The sequence below is a fragment of the Sus scrofa genome, chromosome 9 (assembly GCF_054392235.1).
Source record: "Sus scrofa isolate SSC_HxYL_T2T_F1_AM1 chromosome 9, Sscrofa_HxYL_maternal_Yorkshire_Landrace_v2.0, whole genome shotgun sequence".
NCBI classification, from domain to species: domain Eukaryota; kingdom Metazoa; phylum Chordata; class Mammalia; order Artiodactyla; family Suidae; genus Sus; species Sus scrofa.
In genome coordinates, this window is record NC_139391.1 from 45,660,367 (window position 1) to 45,676,845 (window position 16,479).

Here is a 16,479-nt window from a genome sequence, read left to right on the forward strand (position 1 = left end):
AGCAATGATTTGACAGAAAAAGTGTTAAATTTTTTAAAAATTCTCTTCCCAGAACAGCCCTTCCGTTAACTACTTCTTTCATCTTTGGTAAGCCACTCACTCTCCCCAGGACTCATTCTTAATATTAAAGGATCAGATTACACCCACCCACCTACCCACCCCAGTTAACATGGCACCACATTAGAAATCAGTAGTTGATATTCAATAAACTAGAGAAAGTTATATTCTCTACACACCAATCAATTTAATTTTCACAACCTCCTGTGAGGTTTTATAGATGAGGAAACTAAGGCACAGATTGGTGAAGTGACTCGCCTAAAACACAAAGCAAGTGGCAGGGCGAAGATTCGAGCCCAGGCACTGTGGATCAGAGCCTGTCCCCTTACCACACTGCACTGCTCCTCCGTGTGTGTAAAAGTCATCAATGTTTTAGAACGGAGTTTCCCTGATCTTCATTTATCAGAGCAAAATTAATCTGCTCCCCTGACTGAATCCTCTTCCCACCCTCTTCCCCTAGTTAACTCCTGTTCATCTTTCAGTTCCCAAGTGAAATGCAGTTTCCTCGCGGAAACCTCTCCTGAACCATTCTTCCCAGGTCAAATCCTTAGGCCACATGTTTCAATAGTATTATTTTACTTTCCTTGAGGGCATTTGTCACAACTTTTTTTTTTTTTTTTTTTTTTTTTTTTGGTCTTTTTGCTATTTCTTGGGCCACTCCCTCGGCATATAGAGGTTCCCAGGCTAGGGGTCTAATCAGAGCTGTAGCCACCGGCCTATGCCAGAGCCACAGCAACTCGGGATCCGAGCCGCGTCTGCAAGCTACACCACAGCTCACGGCAACGCTGGATCCTTAACCCACTGAGCAAGGGCAGGGACCGAACCCGCAACCTCATGGTTCCTAGTCGGATTTGTTAACCACTGCGCCACGACGGGAACTCCACAACTAATTATCTATTTACTTATGTGCTTCTTCGATTCAAGTTTTTCTCTCTACCTTCATCCCCAAGACTATAAGCTTCATGAGGCCAAGAGCTGTGCCTATGGGCCAGTGCATCTCCAGCACCAGCACAGAGTAAGAGCACCAGGCAGGGAGCCCAGTCACCACCCATCAGATGAATTAACACCTAACAGGGCCAAGAACACTCTAGTCAAGTTCTAAGTTTTCCACTTAGTTGGCAAATATTTAGAAATTCCTACCATATAGATAGAAACTAGATAGATAGATAACATATTTTTTCAGAATTTTATTATTCAGATATACAATTCAGAAATCTATGAATCTCAGTGTAAAAATCTAACCAAAGCATTCATTAAAGGCACCTTAAGCATCTCGATAGATGCTAATTGAATTCTCAACTGAACTTGCTTCTTTTTCCAGATCCTGATTTACCAGCATGTTCTTGAGATAACTCTGTATAGTAAGTTATTTCACATGTTGACCAAATGTTTGGACCTGCACTTGTGGTTCTTTCACAATGTAACTCTTGACAAATATCTTCTATCATTCCTGGGGAGTTGTAACTACCGGGACCCCTTTTTCTATGATTAATAGTGTAGGGGAATTGTTGTCCTTGACATAATTATAACAGAAAAAAAAAATCTTAGAAAAGAAACTCATGACAATGAGACTACCACACAGGATGTGGATATGACCCTCAAATGCTACGATACTACAAGAGAGAATAAGGGAGAGGCGCTCTCTCTGAGTCAGGGTTTGCCCCTAGCAAGGACAAGCAACCCCTGAGCACACAGACAACTACACTGCCTTTCCTCACCCAGGCGGCCCGGTCCACCCGCAATGCTAGGTCCCCTCGAGTTATACATGGCTGTGTACCTCCAGGCTCTTGGATGTTTGCGGTATATGAGTCCCCATAATGAATCTTTTAAAATGCATCTTCATTTTTCCTTCCAAGTCCATTTAATACAAACTGGTAGGTTGCAAGGCTCCTTATAATACTGGCTAGGTTACACTGGTCAACCCTCTACCTGAAGGGGACCTTAGGAGTCATTACTCCTGCTGTCTTCTTTAGACCAGGTTACACCTGAACCATCCTACTTCAACTTTCCTGTGATCAGGACTATGGAGAGGGTATGCTAAGTAGGGACAACTGCCTAGCTCTCCTGAGAGATTTAAGTTCCTGACTCCTTAAGGTTAAATATTGGCCTGTCTAGGCTTGGGAGAAGAGAAACAGTTCAGGAAGAGTTCTGTGGCAAGTTCAAGGACAGCTAGTCACAGTTCCATCTAAAGCCACAGGCGAGCAACTTAAAAGCGAGAGCTTTGTCACCATCATCATCATTTACACTTTTATTAAGAGCAAACCTTACTCCTCTTTTTCTGAGGATCTTAACATAAGTTATTCTACGCTACAGAAAGGAAAACTGTACCTACCAGACTACCTTACGACAGTCCTCCGGCAGAGGCTGACAGTTTCATGATTATGGCCTCACAATCCAAAAGAGTTACCATTAAATGAAAACCTCCAGTACCAGCCCCCTTCCAAGGGAGAAAAGTTCAAGTCTACTGCTTAAGAAGTAGAAAACAAATGCTTACCTAAGATGAGGCGAAGCAATGCACTGAACCCTCCCACAGCTGCAGTTCCCCAAATCCGACTGAAGACACTTCTGTCTGTACAGAAGGTCAGACTCAGAACAAACCAGATGCGTGCATTCTGAGGTGGTTGCAGAGATACAAACAGGAACCTCTGAATCAAGGTTCTTGTTTCAGTCATCTGGCCTATTACCCAATTTTTATTTACACTCTCATCCTAAAATGAGGTAATAAATTCACCTTAGTGAGGAGAGCCTCATGTTCCAGACCCCTGCAGGTGTCATCTCCCCTCCCAGATTACAAACTCTCCTGGGGTGGGATCTTGAATGGTCCCAGGCAAACTCCCGCTGAGAAAGAAATCAGCCTCCTGTAAACAAAATACAATAAACTGCAGATTAACACAAAACGTTTTGCTCTGTATCTAAAATGTCACAGCCTCTCATTTTTTCCCCCTCTTATCACAGAGGGACAATAGAGCCAGGTAATCACCCAATCCCTACCACCAAAGATACACCTGCTCAGCCCTCCAACTCACCACCCTGACACAACGATTACGAGTCAATTTCCTCTGATGGCTGTGAGAGCAGAATTTCTAGAATACAAACAGCATTATATTCCCCCCAGAGAATCCCTCGGGCAACCTGGACATCCTAGAAAAGGACTCAAAGCTTCTATACTTCAAGGTATCATTTGCTTTGAAGTCACCACTTCAAAATAAGTGTTCTCAGGGGTTCCCTGGTGGCTCAGCAGCTTAAGGATCCAGCATTGTCACTGCTGTGGTTCAAGCCGCAGCTGTGGTGCGGATTCCATCCCTGGTCCGGGCACTTCCACATGCCATGGGCACAGCCAAAAAAAAAGGGTTCAGTGCACATGGCTTCAACCTTACCTGCACTGGCTTGACTTACACATGGGCAGACATTTTGGGGGGAACCTGTCCTGTATCATTTGAAAAGTTGTTGAATGCTTGCTCTTCTCCAGGACAATGTTGCATGGTTCTTAAGACTTGGTGGGCTGGTAAGACAGCAATTGAGTAAATACTTCCATCATGGCCTATTTCAAGCCACCAACAGGTTAACAACTAGCTTGCAAAATCCCTAAAAATTTAACTATCAGCTCCTATGGTGTGAGCTGGCTCCAGCATACCCCTGAATCTATGCAGGTTCTCACTGGTGTACAATTCAGAGATGAATGTTTGCTTGATGCTGAAAATCACGAGCCACCCCATTTCTGTTTAACAAGACAGCTCTCATCTCATATGTAGATATACACCAAAAAGTAGCCAGAAAGTGCAAAGAAGTTTATTAATTATGATGCGGTAAAGATCTCAAGAGTTACAATGTCTGTGCACATGACCCAGTAGTGCATACCCTGTTACAAAAACAAACAAGTAAACAAAAAGTGCACTGAAATGCAGCACTTAGAGTCCAACACTGAAGTCTAAGGGTGGAGCCGCCTTTTCTGGTAGCAAAGTTTTAAACTGTGCAATTAAATGAGAGTCTTGGTCCACACCTCCTCGGTCTTCTTACAGCTCCCCTTTTGGAACCATAAATGAGTGACACACAAGAACATTCTGATTCAGGATTTCGGCTGCCAGAATTTTTTCTAAACAAGAATATGCAACATTCTTTCATGAAGCACCAGAGCCCCGTCAGAGCTGAAGAAAACTAAGATGTTCCCCCAAGAAGCTTGAGGTTAACAGGCCACATGGGAAACGCAAAAGAATTTTCTAAGTTCACATTTGGTAACAGAATTAAGAGCTCAATGCATAAAACTCATAAGGCAATGTAACCACAAGTAAAGACCTCAGCAGTCAAAGAAAAATTCTGAAAGGTTTTTAACCCCCTCTGAAGCTTTCAGAATTCAATTCCCTTTCTAGACAAGGGTGGTCTCCATACAGTGTAATAAGAACTCATGGAGCAGCACAAAGGAAAAAGAGAGAGCAGCACCTTAGAGATATTAAAACAGCAAGTTTAAAATAACACTTTATTTTCCTTCCATCCAAACACTGCATTATGCCCCTTTGGAGGAAAAAAGCTGTCACCCAGACCCCAACATAATGGATGAAGAAGGAAACTGACAGCAAGCAGCCTTGAGACTGTGATACAATTACAAAGCCATGGAGCAGACTAAATGATCAATTCACTCTCCTACTGTGAAACACTCTATCATTCAGTCATTTAAAAAGGAAGGAAAGGATTGGTTCAAACCCTGATCAAGGCTAAAAATAATATAACCAAGCATTCTCGCAGCACCATTTATCTAAAGTGATAAATACGTCCCACTGGATTAATCCTCAGACATGCCTGAAAGGAAATTACAAGAAAACCTAGCCGAAACTGGTTTTCCATTTAATGGGATGTGGGGTTCCTGTAATATTGTCTCTTTCTCAGATAAATGAAGACCCGCAAAAAGTCTACCTCACAATTGGATCTCTGTCTTCAAATGTCCTAAAACCCAAATTATTCACTCAAACTGTCTTCCTTTTTGTGTTGAGGTATCAGATTATCTCACTAGATTGGCCCCAGACAACCACATGCTGAATAAGTTGCCCAAGACTATGAGATTTAACCACTGGAAAGTAAACTGTTGATCTTTTTTTTTTTTCCTTTTTTTTCTTATTACTCAATGAATTTATCACACCTGTAGTTGTACAATGATCATCACAATCCAATAAACTGCCAATCTTGCCTTTGCCTCTTCTTCCTTATGTGACCAGAGGTAAATCATAACATCTAGTAACTAACCAGACTCTCTAATCAATGGACTAGGTTAACAAAAGAGGCCTGGTGAAATCTATGAAACAGAACTAATAACTCAAATTTTAAAAACATATCTTGGCAAAAAAATATAAAAGTGATTTTTTTTTTTTTTGCAGCATATAGTATATTATGCTAAAATAGGGAAACGTCTTGAGCTACCTACCAAAGAATCGTGGGATGGGACTAGCCTGTTGAAAAATCGAAGATAGGAGAGGATAATTTTTGTCTCTCAGAATTAAGAAGCGAATGTTAACATGCTATTATAGAGGACTACACAGCCAGCCTTTCTGATGTGTCATACATATTTCTTAATGGCTTACAGAAAATCCCACGTAAATTAAAATTGGAAATAGGCTGCTGCAGGAAGGAATGGGGGAAGCTGACAGGAGGGATCAAGAGAACTGAAGGAGGAAGCATAGGTTATTCACACCCTCACTTCCTTATCTCAAATATTGCGTAAATACCTTAGTGGCACAATAAGAAATCAAACAAGTTTTGAAGAATGCCATAGGTTAAATGGTGATTTCATTGCAAATAACTGATAAAATGGTCTATGCATTCCCACTAAAAACTTTTTGAAGAGTTTTTCTTGCCTCTGATCTGAAAAGTCAAGAAGGAAACCATACATCAGTCAGTTGTGAGAAAGCAAAATAACAAATTACACCTCATAAGACAAAAGAAAGGAATCCTTCTACCTTGTCATTTCTCTCCTTGATTGCAAATTAACAACACTTTCTTTAATACTTTAAAAACACAAAGTAAACCACGGAGTCCTGATCCTACCAACTCTAAAAAAGTTGGAGTTATGCATTCCAAGCCACCCAAACACAACTGATGATAATTAAACCAATGAGTATATGCTGTATGCTAACTCACAGCTGAAAATGTTCACAGAGCAAAAAAAACAGAGAATACTTATCCTAAACAAACATGTTGCCTGGGGGCACATCAGAAAGCTCAAGCTCCATTTCATTAAGTGTGCGCACGTGTGTGTGTGTGTTTACACACATACATATTATTGGCATCAACAGTATGGCCAACATCTAGGATTCTCCTTCAAAAAACTGGAAGAAAACATGTGATACATTCAAGAACAAAAGCATAATAAAAAGTATCTTTCTATTCAGGAAAAGAATACCTTCATTCAGTTAAAGTTATTAAAAGGGGGTAGTTATGAGTCTCTTCTGAGAGTTTCTGAATAGTTTATAAATACAAAAAGAACATTTTTGCAATAAATAAATGGTTTCTAAAGTCTTTACTGATGACTTCCAGAATCCTCCACCACTACTGTCCAGGCTGGCTCCACATCTCTGAGGCTTTAGCTGCCAGTGAAACAGGACATTGGCTGTTGCTAGGTGACTCTTCTTGTATCACGTAGACTTTCATCAGTATGTCTCTTCATAGTCTGAATCCTGGAGGGGAAAGAGCAGTAGTTGTGGTAATGCCACAGTTAGAATTCTGGCAAAGACTACATGTTAGGGCCCCCCAAATGGAACCTGGCTAGGGGGGTGACATCAACAGTGAAATGTCACTGACTCAACCCACCTAAATTCCCAAGAAGTATCTCAGGACCTCATTAAAACTGGTATCTATTGGACTAATTTCTACTTCAAAACCCTAAGGGCTCCCATTTCCTTGGCAAATATATTTTTTTAAAAACCTCAGTACATAGGAAAAAGTGCCTGTCTGCAGCAAAAAGTGCGGGACTCTGGTTAGGAGTTTAGGCTGAGGAGTCAATCTACCTCTGGATTCTAGTCCCAGCTCTGCCCCTTGCTGGCTGTGTGACCTTGAGTAAAGTTATTTAACTTCTTTAAACCTCTGTTTCCATCACTGTGCCTGGCACTTTATAAGGGCTCTTTCAAGATTAGATACTATCACTATTATTCTTATTTTTATTATTCAAACTTGCATTCATTACTTCTACCCTCAAGTGGGCCATTAGTACTAATTTGGTACCACAGTCCACATTTCTCTCGTCCGTTCATTCTCTCCTCCTAGATGACTATTTTCATACCTTTCTCCAAATCGCTAACACCTTCTGCTCACTTCCTTCTCAGCTGATGACCTTGCTTTTCTCCCATGACGGGGAACAGAGGAATAGTCAGGAGGGAACTTCCCCCAATGCCCATCATCATATGTACCCACCCATCTGCATCTGGGCCCTCCACCTGGCCTGCCTTACTCTTCTTATGGATACATTCTCACTGCCTTTGTCTAAAGCCAACATCTCCACTGGTGCACTAGATCCTGAAGTCACTCCAGGAATCCTCTTCTCCTGCAGCATCAATGTTTCCTTTTCCAGTGGATCACTCCCATCAGCATACAAATGTATTATAATGCCTCCCGTCTTAAAAAGAAAAGCAACTCTTGACACATCTCTCTACCTACTGCCCTATTGCTCAGCATTCCCCCACAGCAAAACTCCTTGAAAGCATTGCTTATACCCACTCTCACCAATACATCTGTCCGTATTCTTTCTCCACCCCTACCTAGGTCAGGCTTTCATCTCCACTGTTCCACTGAAGCTGCTTTTGCCAAGACCACCAAGGACCTCCATGTTACCAGATCATCCAACAATCAGCTCTGGTTCTCACTCTAACTGACCTGACTCGAGAACAACTGACACAGTTAATCACTTTCTTTTTCTTGAGATGTACCTTCTTCACTTGACTCCCAGGATATTGAACTCACCAGGTTTCCTCCCACCTCACTGGACATTGCTTCTCAGCTTCCATTGCTAATTCCTCCTCACCTCCCTGTCTGTCAGCCTCTGAGCGCTCCAGAGCTCAATCCTTTGAGTTCCCCTCTGTCTACACTCATTTCCCTGGTATATCTCTTCCAGTCTCTATGTGCTAAGGATGCCTAAATTTACATCTCCAGTCTAGACCTCTCTTCCAAACTCCATCCTATATAACCAATTGCTGACTCCATATCTCCACTCAGATATTTAATAAGTACTTCAAATTTAATATACCCAAACCCAGCTCCTGATCTTCCCCCTAAAACTTTTTCTACCCACAGACTTGTACACATTAGAAAATGGCAACTTCTACTAGTTGCTCAAATCAAGATTTTTTTTTTTTTTTTTAGGGCCGCACCCGAGGCATATGGAGATTCCCAGACTTGGGGTCATATCAGAGCTTTAGCCACTGGCCTACACCACAGCCACAGCAACACCAGATCCAAGCTGAGTCTGCGACCTATACCACAGCTCACAGCAACACCGGATCCTTAACCCACAGAGCGAGGCCAGGGATTGAACCTGCGTCCTCATGGATGCTAGTCAGATTCATTTCCGCTGAGCCACGACAGGAACTCCAAGAACTTTGAGATTATCCTTAACTCCTCTCATTCTTTCATATACACATGCAACCCATTAGAAAATCCTTCTGACTTTACCTACCAACTATAACCAGAAAACAACCACTTCTCACCATCTTCACCTCCACCACTCTGGTCCAAGTAAACACCATATTCCCTCACCTACATTACTACTAAAGTCTCCTTTGTTTGTTCGGGTTTTGTTTTTTGTTTTGTTTTTTTTTTTTTTTTGTCTTTTTAGGGCCGCACCCAAGGCATATGGGGGTTCCCAGGCTAGGGGTCTAATTAGAACTGTTGCTGCCAGCCTACACCAGGGCCACATCAATGCCAGATCCGAGCCACATCTGCGACCCACACCACAGCTCACAGCAACGCCAGATCCTTAACCCACTGAGCGAGGCTAGGGATCGAACCCGAAACCTCATGGTTCCTGGTTGGATTCGTTTCCGCTGCACCACAACGGGAACTCCATTGCTAAAGTCTCCTAACTGAGCTCTATTTCTCACATGGTCCCTTACCACCTATTCTTAACACAGAAGCCTTCAGAATGATCCTTTTAAAACATATAACAGTTCATAGTGTTCTTCCCTCAAAAACCTCCAGTGGATTCTATTTCATTAAGAATAGAAGTCTAGGAGTTCTCGTCATGGCTCAGTGGTTAACAAATCCGACTAGGAACCTCGAGGTTGTAGGTTCAATCCCTGGCCTTGCTCAGTGGGTTAAGGATCCAGCATTGCCGTGAGCTGTGGTGTGGATCGCAGACGTGGCTCAGATCCCGCGTTGCTGTGGCTCCATATGCCGCGGGAGTGGCCCAAGCAATGGCAAAAAAGACCAAAAAAAAAAAAAAAGAATAAAAGCCTAGGGAGTACACATTGTGGCTCAGCAGGTGAAGAATCCTACTAATATCCATGAAGACACAGGTTCAATCCCTGGCCTGGCTCAGTGGGTTAAAGATCCAGTGTTGCCCTGAGCTGTGGTGTAGGTCACAGACACAGCTTGGATCCGGTGTTGCTGTGGCTGTAGTGTAGGCCATCAGCTGCAGCTCCAATTCGACCCCTAGCCTGAGAACTTCCATATGCCACAGATGCAGCCCTAAAAAGTAAAACAAAACAAAACAAAAGTTTAGGTCATTACAATCACTACAATGTTCTATCAGATATGACATTACCCTCTGAAGAAATACTACTCTTTGCCTTGCTCATTTCACTTCTGCCACACTGGCCTCTGTGCTGTTCCTTGAACATACCAATCACGGCCACTCCCCAGGAGTCTTCACACCCACAGTTTCCTCTGCCTGGAATGCTCCATGCTAGCCATATCTCTTGCTTCTACTTTTAGGTGTTTGCTCAAATGTCATTTCAGTGACTATGTCCCCAAACATTCTATCAGCATCATACCTCCTTATCCAGCCAGGCGGTCCCCCTTTCCTATTTTATTTTTCCTCTATAGCATAAGCATAGGCACTATCTGATATTCGACATATTTTATTAATTTTAAAAAGATTTAGTTAGTTATTGTTTGTACCTCAATTTAAGAGGTGACTTTTTTTTTAGGGCCACGCCTACAGCATATGGAGGGTCCCAGACTAGGGGTGGAATTGGAGCAGCGGCCGCCAGGCTATACCACAGCCACAGCAAGGACAGATCTGAGCCACGTCTGTGACCTACACCATAGCTCATGGCAACGCCAGATCCTAACCCAATGAGTGAGGCCAGGAATTGAACCCACATCCTCACCGATACTAGTTGGGTTTGTTAACCACTGAGCCATGACAGGAACTCTAAGAAGTGACATTTCAACTGTGTCTTGAAGGATGAGAGTTTCCTAAGCAGGAAAAAAAATGTAATTTCTTTGAGGGCAGGGATTTTTAGCCAGTTTTGTTCATTGCTGTTTCCTAAGTACCTAAAATTGTAGCTAGCACATGTCAGATACATGTTCAAAGAATAAATGTTGAATAAATCATTATCTTAAATGTGGACCATAATCTTGTGGACATTAGCTTATTTTGTTATCAAAACATTCAAACCCAGGGAGTTCCCGTCGTGGCGCAGTGGTTAACGAATCCAACTAGGAACCATGAGGTTGCGGGTTCGGTCCCTGCCCTTGCTCAGTGGGTTAACGATCCGGTGTTGCCGTGAGCTGTGGTGTAGGTAGCAGACTCGGCTCGGATCCCGCGTTGCTGTGGCTCTGGTATAGACCGGTGGCTACAGCTCCGATTCGACCCCTAGCCTGGGAACCTCCATATGCCGCAGGAGCGGCCCAAAGAAATAGCAAAAAGACAAAAAAAAAAAAAAAAAAAAGAAGAAAAAAGACAAAAAAAAAAAAACATTCAAACCCAAAAGGCTGGAATTAGACCCTATCCATTGGCACGAGCAACCTTTCTCTCAGTGTACCTGCTACCCTCAAGTACACGCGAGAAAGAGGAAAAGGAGGGCTGTGATGAGTAAGTGGGCTGTGGTCATCGGGCCAAGTGCTGAGCTTGGCGGTAAAGTACAAAGAAAGCTCAAGTTTCAACCCTTCCATGACAGGTATGCTTCATGTGAGATCATCAGTTGCTTTTGACCTGTCTCCAACTGTACCACATCACAGCATCTCTCCTCCTCCTAGGATCCTGGGACAGCCACTTAAGCCTACCAGTCACAGCAGTGCTCAAAGGGTGAAGGATGACAGCTTTTTGAAATTCAAATAAAAACTCAAGCCTTTGGAGTTCCCGTCGTGGTGCAGTGGTTAACGAATCCGACTAGGAACCATGAGGTTGCGGGTTTGGTCTCTGCCCTTGCTCAGTGGGTTAAGGATCCGGCGTTGTCGTGAGCTGTGGTGTAGGTAGCAGACACAGCTCGGATCCCGCGTTGCTGTGGCTCTGGTGTAGGCCGTTGGCTACAGCTCCAATTTGACCCCTAGCCTGGGAACCTCCATATGCCGTGGGAGCAGCCCAAGAAATAGCTAAAAAAAAAAACCTCAAGCCTTCCAACATGGGTATTTCTTACTGACAAGGCCAGCAAGTCACCTAAAAGTTTATATCACTCTAATTCCCTGGATAAAACTAAGGACACCATTCTGTGCTCATGAGATAGAAAATAAAATAGTTGTTTGGGAGTTCCTGTTGTGGCTCAGTGGGTTACTAACCCAAGTAATAGCATGAGGATGTGGGTTCAATCCCTGCCCTTGCTCAGTGGGTCGGGGATCCGACGTTGCCATGAGCTATGATGTAGGTCACAGATGCGGCTTGGATCCCACAGTGTTGCTGTGACTGTGGCATAGGCCGGCAGCTGCAGCTCTGATTCAACCCCTAGCCTGGGAACTTCCATATGCCGTGGGTACAGTCCCAAAAAGCAAAAGAAAAGAAAGAAAGAAAAGGAATGAAAGAAAAGAAAAGAATTGTTACAATTGGTAAGCGTCTCCTGAGACCAAAATGCTTTGGGGAAAGACTTTCATACTTTGCTTTAGACCTACCTGCATATCCTCTGCTGCTTCTGAGGGCAAAGGATCCCTTTAATTAAGCAGGAAAATGAAACATGAACAGTGAACAGCAGAAATGGCCTGGGCTTACCAGACACTCAGCACAGCGGACACAAAGCTTCATCATGCAGTTGTTCTCCTCCTCTTGGTCAGTACTATAGAAAGAGGACAAGTCAAATCCTAACAATCACGATCCTCGGTAGAGCAGAGCACTGAAGTCAGGTCTGGTTTTAAATTCCAGTTCTGCCACTTACTAGCAGGGTGGCTGGGAAAATTACGTAAGCTCCAGGAGCCCGTTTCCTCATCTAAAATGCCGATGTTACCAGCTACACTCAAGGGAGAGGGGTTAGGTGTAAATGCAAAATAAGCACGTGGCAAACATGTACCACAGTGCTTGGCACATAGTAAGTGCTCAATAATTAGGAGCTACTCACAGTCCTCCATTTAGACATGTACTGAGCCCCAACCATGTCCGAGGCATTGGGCTGAGCTGGGGGGATAAAGACATAAATAAAACAGGCCCCTGAAGAGCGCACAATTTCATGGGGCGAGAGACCTGTTAAAAACATAGCAAGTATGTTACGATAGAAGGTGATAATGTCTCCTAGAGCTAAGGTCAAACCTGTGTGGCCGCAAAGAGGACAGAGTGATTGGTTTTCCCTGCAAGCCTCAGGGAAACTCAAGAGGAGCAGGCATTTCAACAGTGTCTTGGAAGGTAGGAGAGAGTTTTCCAGGCACAGAGGGAAGAGGTGAGGGGATTCCAGGTGAGAGAAAAACATACTGAAAAAAGTTTTAAAGATGTAAATGAGAGTATGTTTGCAGAAGGAAACAGCTCTCTGTAGCCGAAATGTGGAATAAACAAGAAATGGCAGGAAAAAATGTGACTTAGGGATAGATCATAAGGGGTCTTGTGACACAAATAGGCATTTTAGTATTTTTACCAAGCGTTCTTTGCCTTTTGTGGCGGGCGGGGGGCAATAAATTCCTTGAAAGGGGCTTCCTCATTCCCATTAAATAAATGTGCACATGTGCACACAGAGAAAGATTTTCGACTTCTCTTCCTAGGTAAGAGTCTCTGATAGAAACAATGGAGGATCAACAGGTTTTATTGCAGATCAACAAAAGTAGACTTTTGTTACTTTTTTTTAGTGGATTTGTTCTTAGGAAAAATACTAGATCACACCTGCTCACTGGCAAATGCTTTTGATAACCACAATCCAGTCAGCTGAACAAGAACAGATCTCACTTATTCCAACTGTTTTGCCCTCCAGGGCTGTTCAGGCATTTCTATCAGGAGACATCAGCTCTGTGCCAAAACAAGGAAAAGGGAAAAATAACTGAATTGTTGGAATTTCTTGTCCATTTTGAAGGAATAAGAGATTCACTTCAGAATTTATATTCAGAAGCATAGCACTGTATAATCTCATCTCTAAAACAAGAGCCTAGGACCATATTATCAGCCCCTTCATCTCTCTCCAAATTAATATCCACAAGTTTTCCCTTTCAGGAGAACTAAATTAGGCCTGGAAGAAGGAAGGCAAGGATGCAAGGGTCTGGGTAGTGTCCACAAAGCAGGGCTCTGAAGAGGGCTGACTGCTCAGGGCTGCGGCTGGACTTACTCATCTGAAACTTCAATAGATGACTTCTTATAGCCAGACTTGCTCCTCTTCTTCAGTCCCGCAGACTTCCTCGCCATTCTCACCAGCAGCAGAACCACCACCACAGCTGAGGGAATGAAGACGAGGATGGAAAGAAGAGCCACAGAGGAGAGCATGGTGCCAAAACCTAGAGCAAGAAAAAGAGAGGGACAGGCGAAGTGCTTCCTTTGACATGAAACAGGGTTTACTTTTGCTCTTGAATTTCTTCTGATTGCAAAAGGAATGAATTCGTTGTAGAAGGAGTAGAAAGTACACAAAAGTACAAAGAAGAATCAAAATTGACTCATAATCCCACTACCGAGGATCAACATAATATCTACCTGTTCTGTCTTCTTTCTAGGAGCATGTGGGTGTGAGTGTCAACATAGGGAGGAGACTATTTCTCAGAAGTATGGATCATAATTCTCCATACTATTTCTAACCTCCTTTTTATTATATAATAAATATTTTCCATAAATATCCCTTCCAGGTAGGGGGGGCTTTTTTAATGGCTGCATAGTAATCTACCATATTGAATAATTTGTTCAATCAATCTTCTAATGCTGGACCTTCAAATTGTTTCTAAATCTTTGAATCCATGAGTTATACAATGATAATCATCCTTGTACATAAAGATTCATATTTAGCTCTATTTTTCAAAATAAATGTTTAATGGAATTACTGGATCAAAGAGTAATTTTAAGGTATCTGATTTATACTACACCAAACTGTCTTCCAGAAAAATTACACCAGTTTCTACTCCTACCAGCAGTATGAACACATCCACGTCTTTGAAATTTATGAGTTGTCTTTTAAAAAATAAAGAAAAAGAAAGAGAAAAGGAAGACAGACATACAGAAAGATTTGAGAAATGACAAGGAATCTATAATGAAGCATAATGCAGTTCTATATCTTTATAAATCTTCAGTTCAAGTTCCCTGGTGGCCTAGTGGGTAAGGATCTGGCATTGTCACTGCTATGGCACAAGTCTGATCCCTAGCCTGGGAATTTCTGCATGCCTAGGCTAGGTGCAGCCAACGATCAATCAATCAGTCAATCTTTGGTTCAAATCCAAATAAAGACTTTAATGACCACTCAACAGTCACCACAGAATAAGATAGAAAAAAAATCAGTCTTTAACCCATTCCCCTCATATTTCACATTAAAAGGAACTAGCCACTCTTTGCAACATAAAAGAAATATGTTGTGCGAGTTCCCTTGTAATGCAGCAGGTTAAGGATCCATCATTGTCACTGCATCAGCTTGGGTCACTGCTGTGGCACAAGTTCAATCCCTTGCCCAGGAACTTCCATATACTGCAGGTGCAGCCAAAAAAAAGAAATGTACTGCCTCCATCTTTAGAGGAGGTACTCTTTCAAGACACAGGCAAGCACATGGTCTCAAAACTGAGAGTATGAATGTAATAGGGAAACCAGAACAATTTCTATTTCACATAGATAGCAACCTCCATTTATTTACGGTTTTGCCATACATTCCACAAGACCTCCTTTTATTTTATTTTATTTTTACTTATTTATTTATTTTTGCTTTTTAGGGCTACACCTGTGGCATATGGAGGTTTCCAGGCTAGGGGTCAAATTACAGCTGCAGTTGCCAGCTACACCACAGCCAGAGCAATGCAGGATCCAAGCCACATCTGTAATCTACATCACAGCTCATGGCAACACCAGATCCTTTAACCCACTGAGCAAGGCCAAGGATCAAACATGCATCCTCATGGATACTGGTCAGGTTCATTATCTCTGAGCCACAACGGGAACTCTAAGACTTCCTTTTAAAATGTAAAAAGATAATGGAGAAACTATAATGATATTTGAAAAAAAAAATTCAACTTGCAAAATAAAGATAAAAAATTCAGGAGTTCCTGCTGTGGTGCAGTGGGTTAATGATCCAGTTTGTCTCTGTGGAGGCACTGGTTCAATCCCAGCCCAGTGCAGCAGGTTAAGGATCCAGCTGTGGTGTAGGTCACAGCTCCAGCTTAGATTTGATCCCTGGCCTGGGAATGTCCACATGCCTCGGGTGTGGCCAAAAAAGAAAAAAATTCATCCTCATAGACAATTCACGATGGCGGAATATTCCAATGACCAACCAGGTTACAAAGATAGGCAGCCTTGCTTATTCCTATCTCCCCACAAACCACCACAGTAGTCCCAGAGCCCTCACTACAGAAGGTTGGGGGCAGTTAGCTTACCCCTTTCTGTGACTGTTAACTCTGTCACTGGAATATTATGGTGCACGTCTGGGGGATTCTTCACAGCACAGCTGAATGTCCCATTGTCCTTTATAGTAGGGTTCTTTATGCTTATGGATGCATCCCCTTTGTATACATCTCCAACCCAGGAAATTCGATCCCGAAATGTGCCCGATGTGGTTGGGTACTGGAAAGACTGATAATGAAAAATCTGAGAAAGCAACACCACAAGAAAAAATTAATTTGGAAAATGTAATGAAAATGTAGAGCTAAGTAGGTTGAAAGTAAAATACAAGTGTATAATGAGTTTTCTGAGTTGGCCAATTTATTTATTTATTTATTGTCTCTTTGCCTTTTCTAGGGCTGCTCCCACGGCATATGTAGGTTCCCAGGCTAGGGGTCCAATTGGAGCTACAGCTGCCATCCTACACCAGAGCCACAGCAACTCGAGATCCGAGCCTCGTCTGCAACCTATACCACAGCTCACAGCAACGCTGAATCCTTAACCCACTGAGCAAGGCCAGGGATCGAACCCACAACCTC

General features: G+C 42.8%; 3 protein-coding genes across 14 annotated transcripts in view; 1 reads left to right on the forward strand and 2 right to left on the reverse strand.

Annotated features, from left to right (window-relative positions):
- JAML (junction adhesion molecule like) overlaps positions 1-6,719 on the reverse strand; it is a 32,428-nt gene extending 25,709 nt beyond the window's left edge. For 2 of the 7 annotated variants that reach the window (XM_005653697.4, XM_013977439.3), the window contains exon 1: positions 2,552-2,612. The gene's annotated coding sequence lies outside the window, so the exon portion shown is untranslated. 7 annotated transcript variants of the gene reach the window in all.
- The window catches only part of IL10RA (interleukin 10 receptor subunit alpha), a 926,736-nt gene that overhangs the window by 222,127 nt on the left and 688,130 nt on the right, over positions 1-16,479 (forward strand). The window lies entirely within an intron of this gene.
- MPZL3 (myelin protein zero like 3) overlaps positions 3,825-16,479 on the reverse strand; it is a 28,171-nt gene continuing 15,516 nt past the window's right edge. Inside the window, exons 3-7 of one of the 6 annotated variants that reach the window (XR_014815405.1) lie at positions 15,937-16,147; positions 13,707-13,872; positions 13,271-13,393; positions 12,179-12,242; positions 3,825-6,719 (exon numbers count right to left, since the gene is read on the reverse strand). Coding sequence is in view for 4 of the 6 variants with exons in the window: in XM_084976324.1 (XP_084832450.1) it covers positions 12,125-12,242; positions 13,707-13,872; positions 15,937-16,147 (495 nt within the window). In the remaining 2 variants the exon portion in view is untranslated. Of the gene's footprint in view, positions 6,720-12,081; positions 12,243-13,270; positions 13,394-13,706; positions 13,873-15,936; positions 16,148-16,479 lie in introns of all 6 variants that reach the window. The other 5 variants (XR_014815406.1, XM_003129905.5, XM_084976324.1 and 2 more) reach the window with 5 other exon arrangements.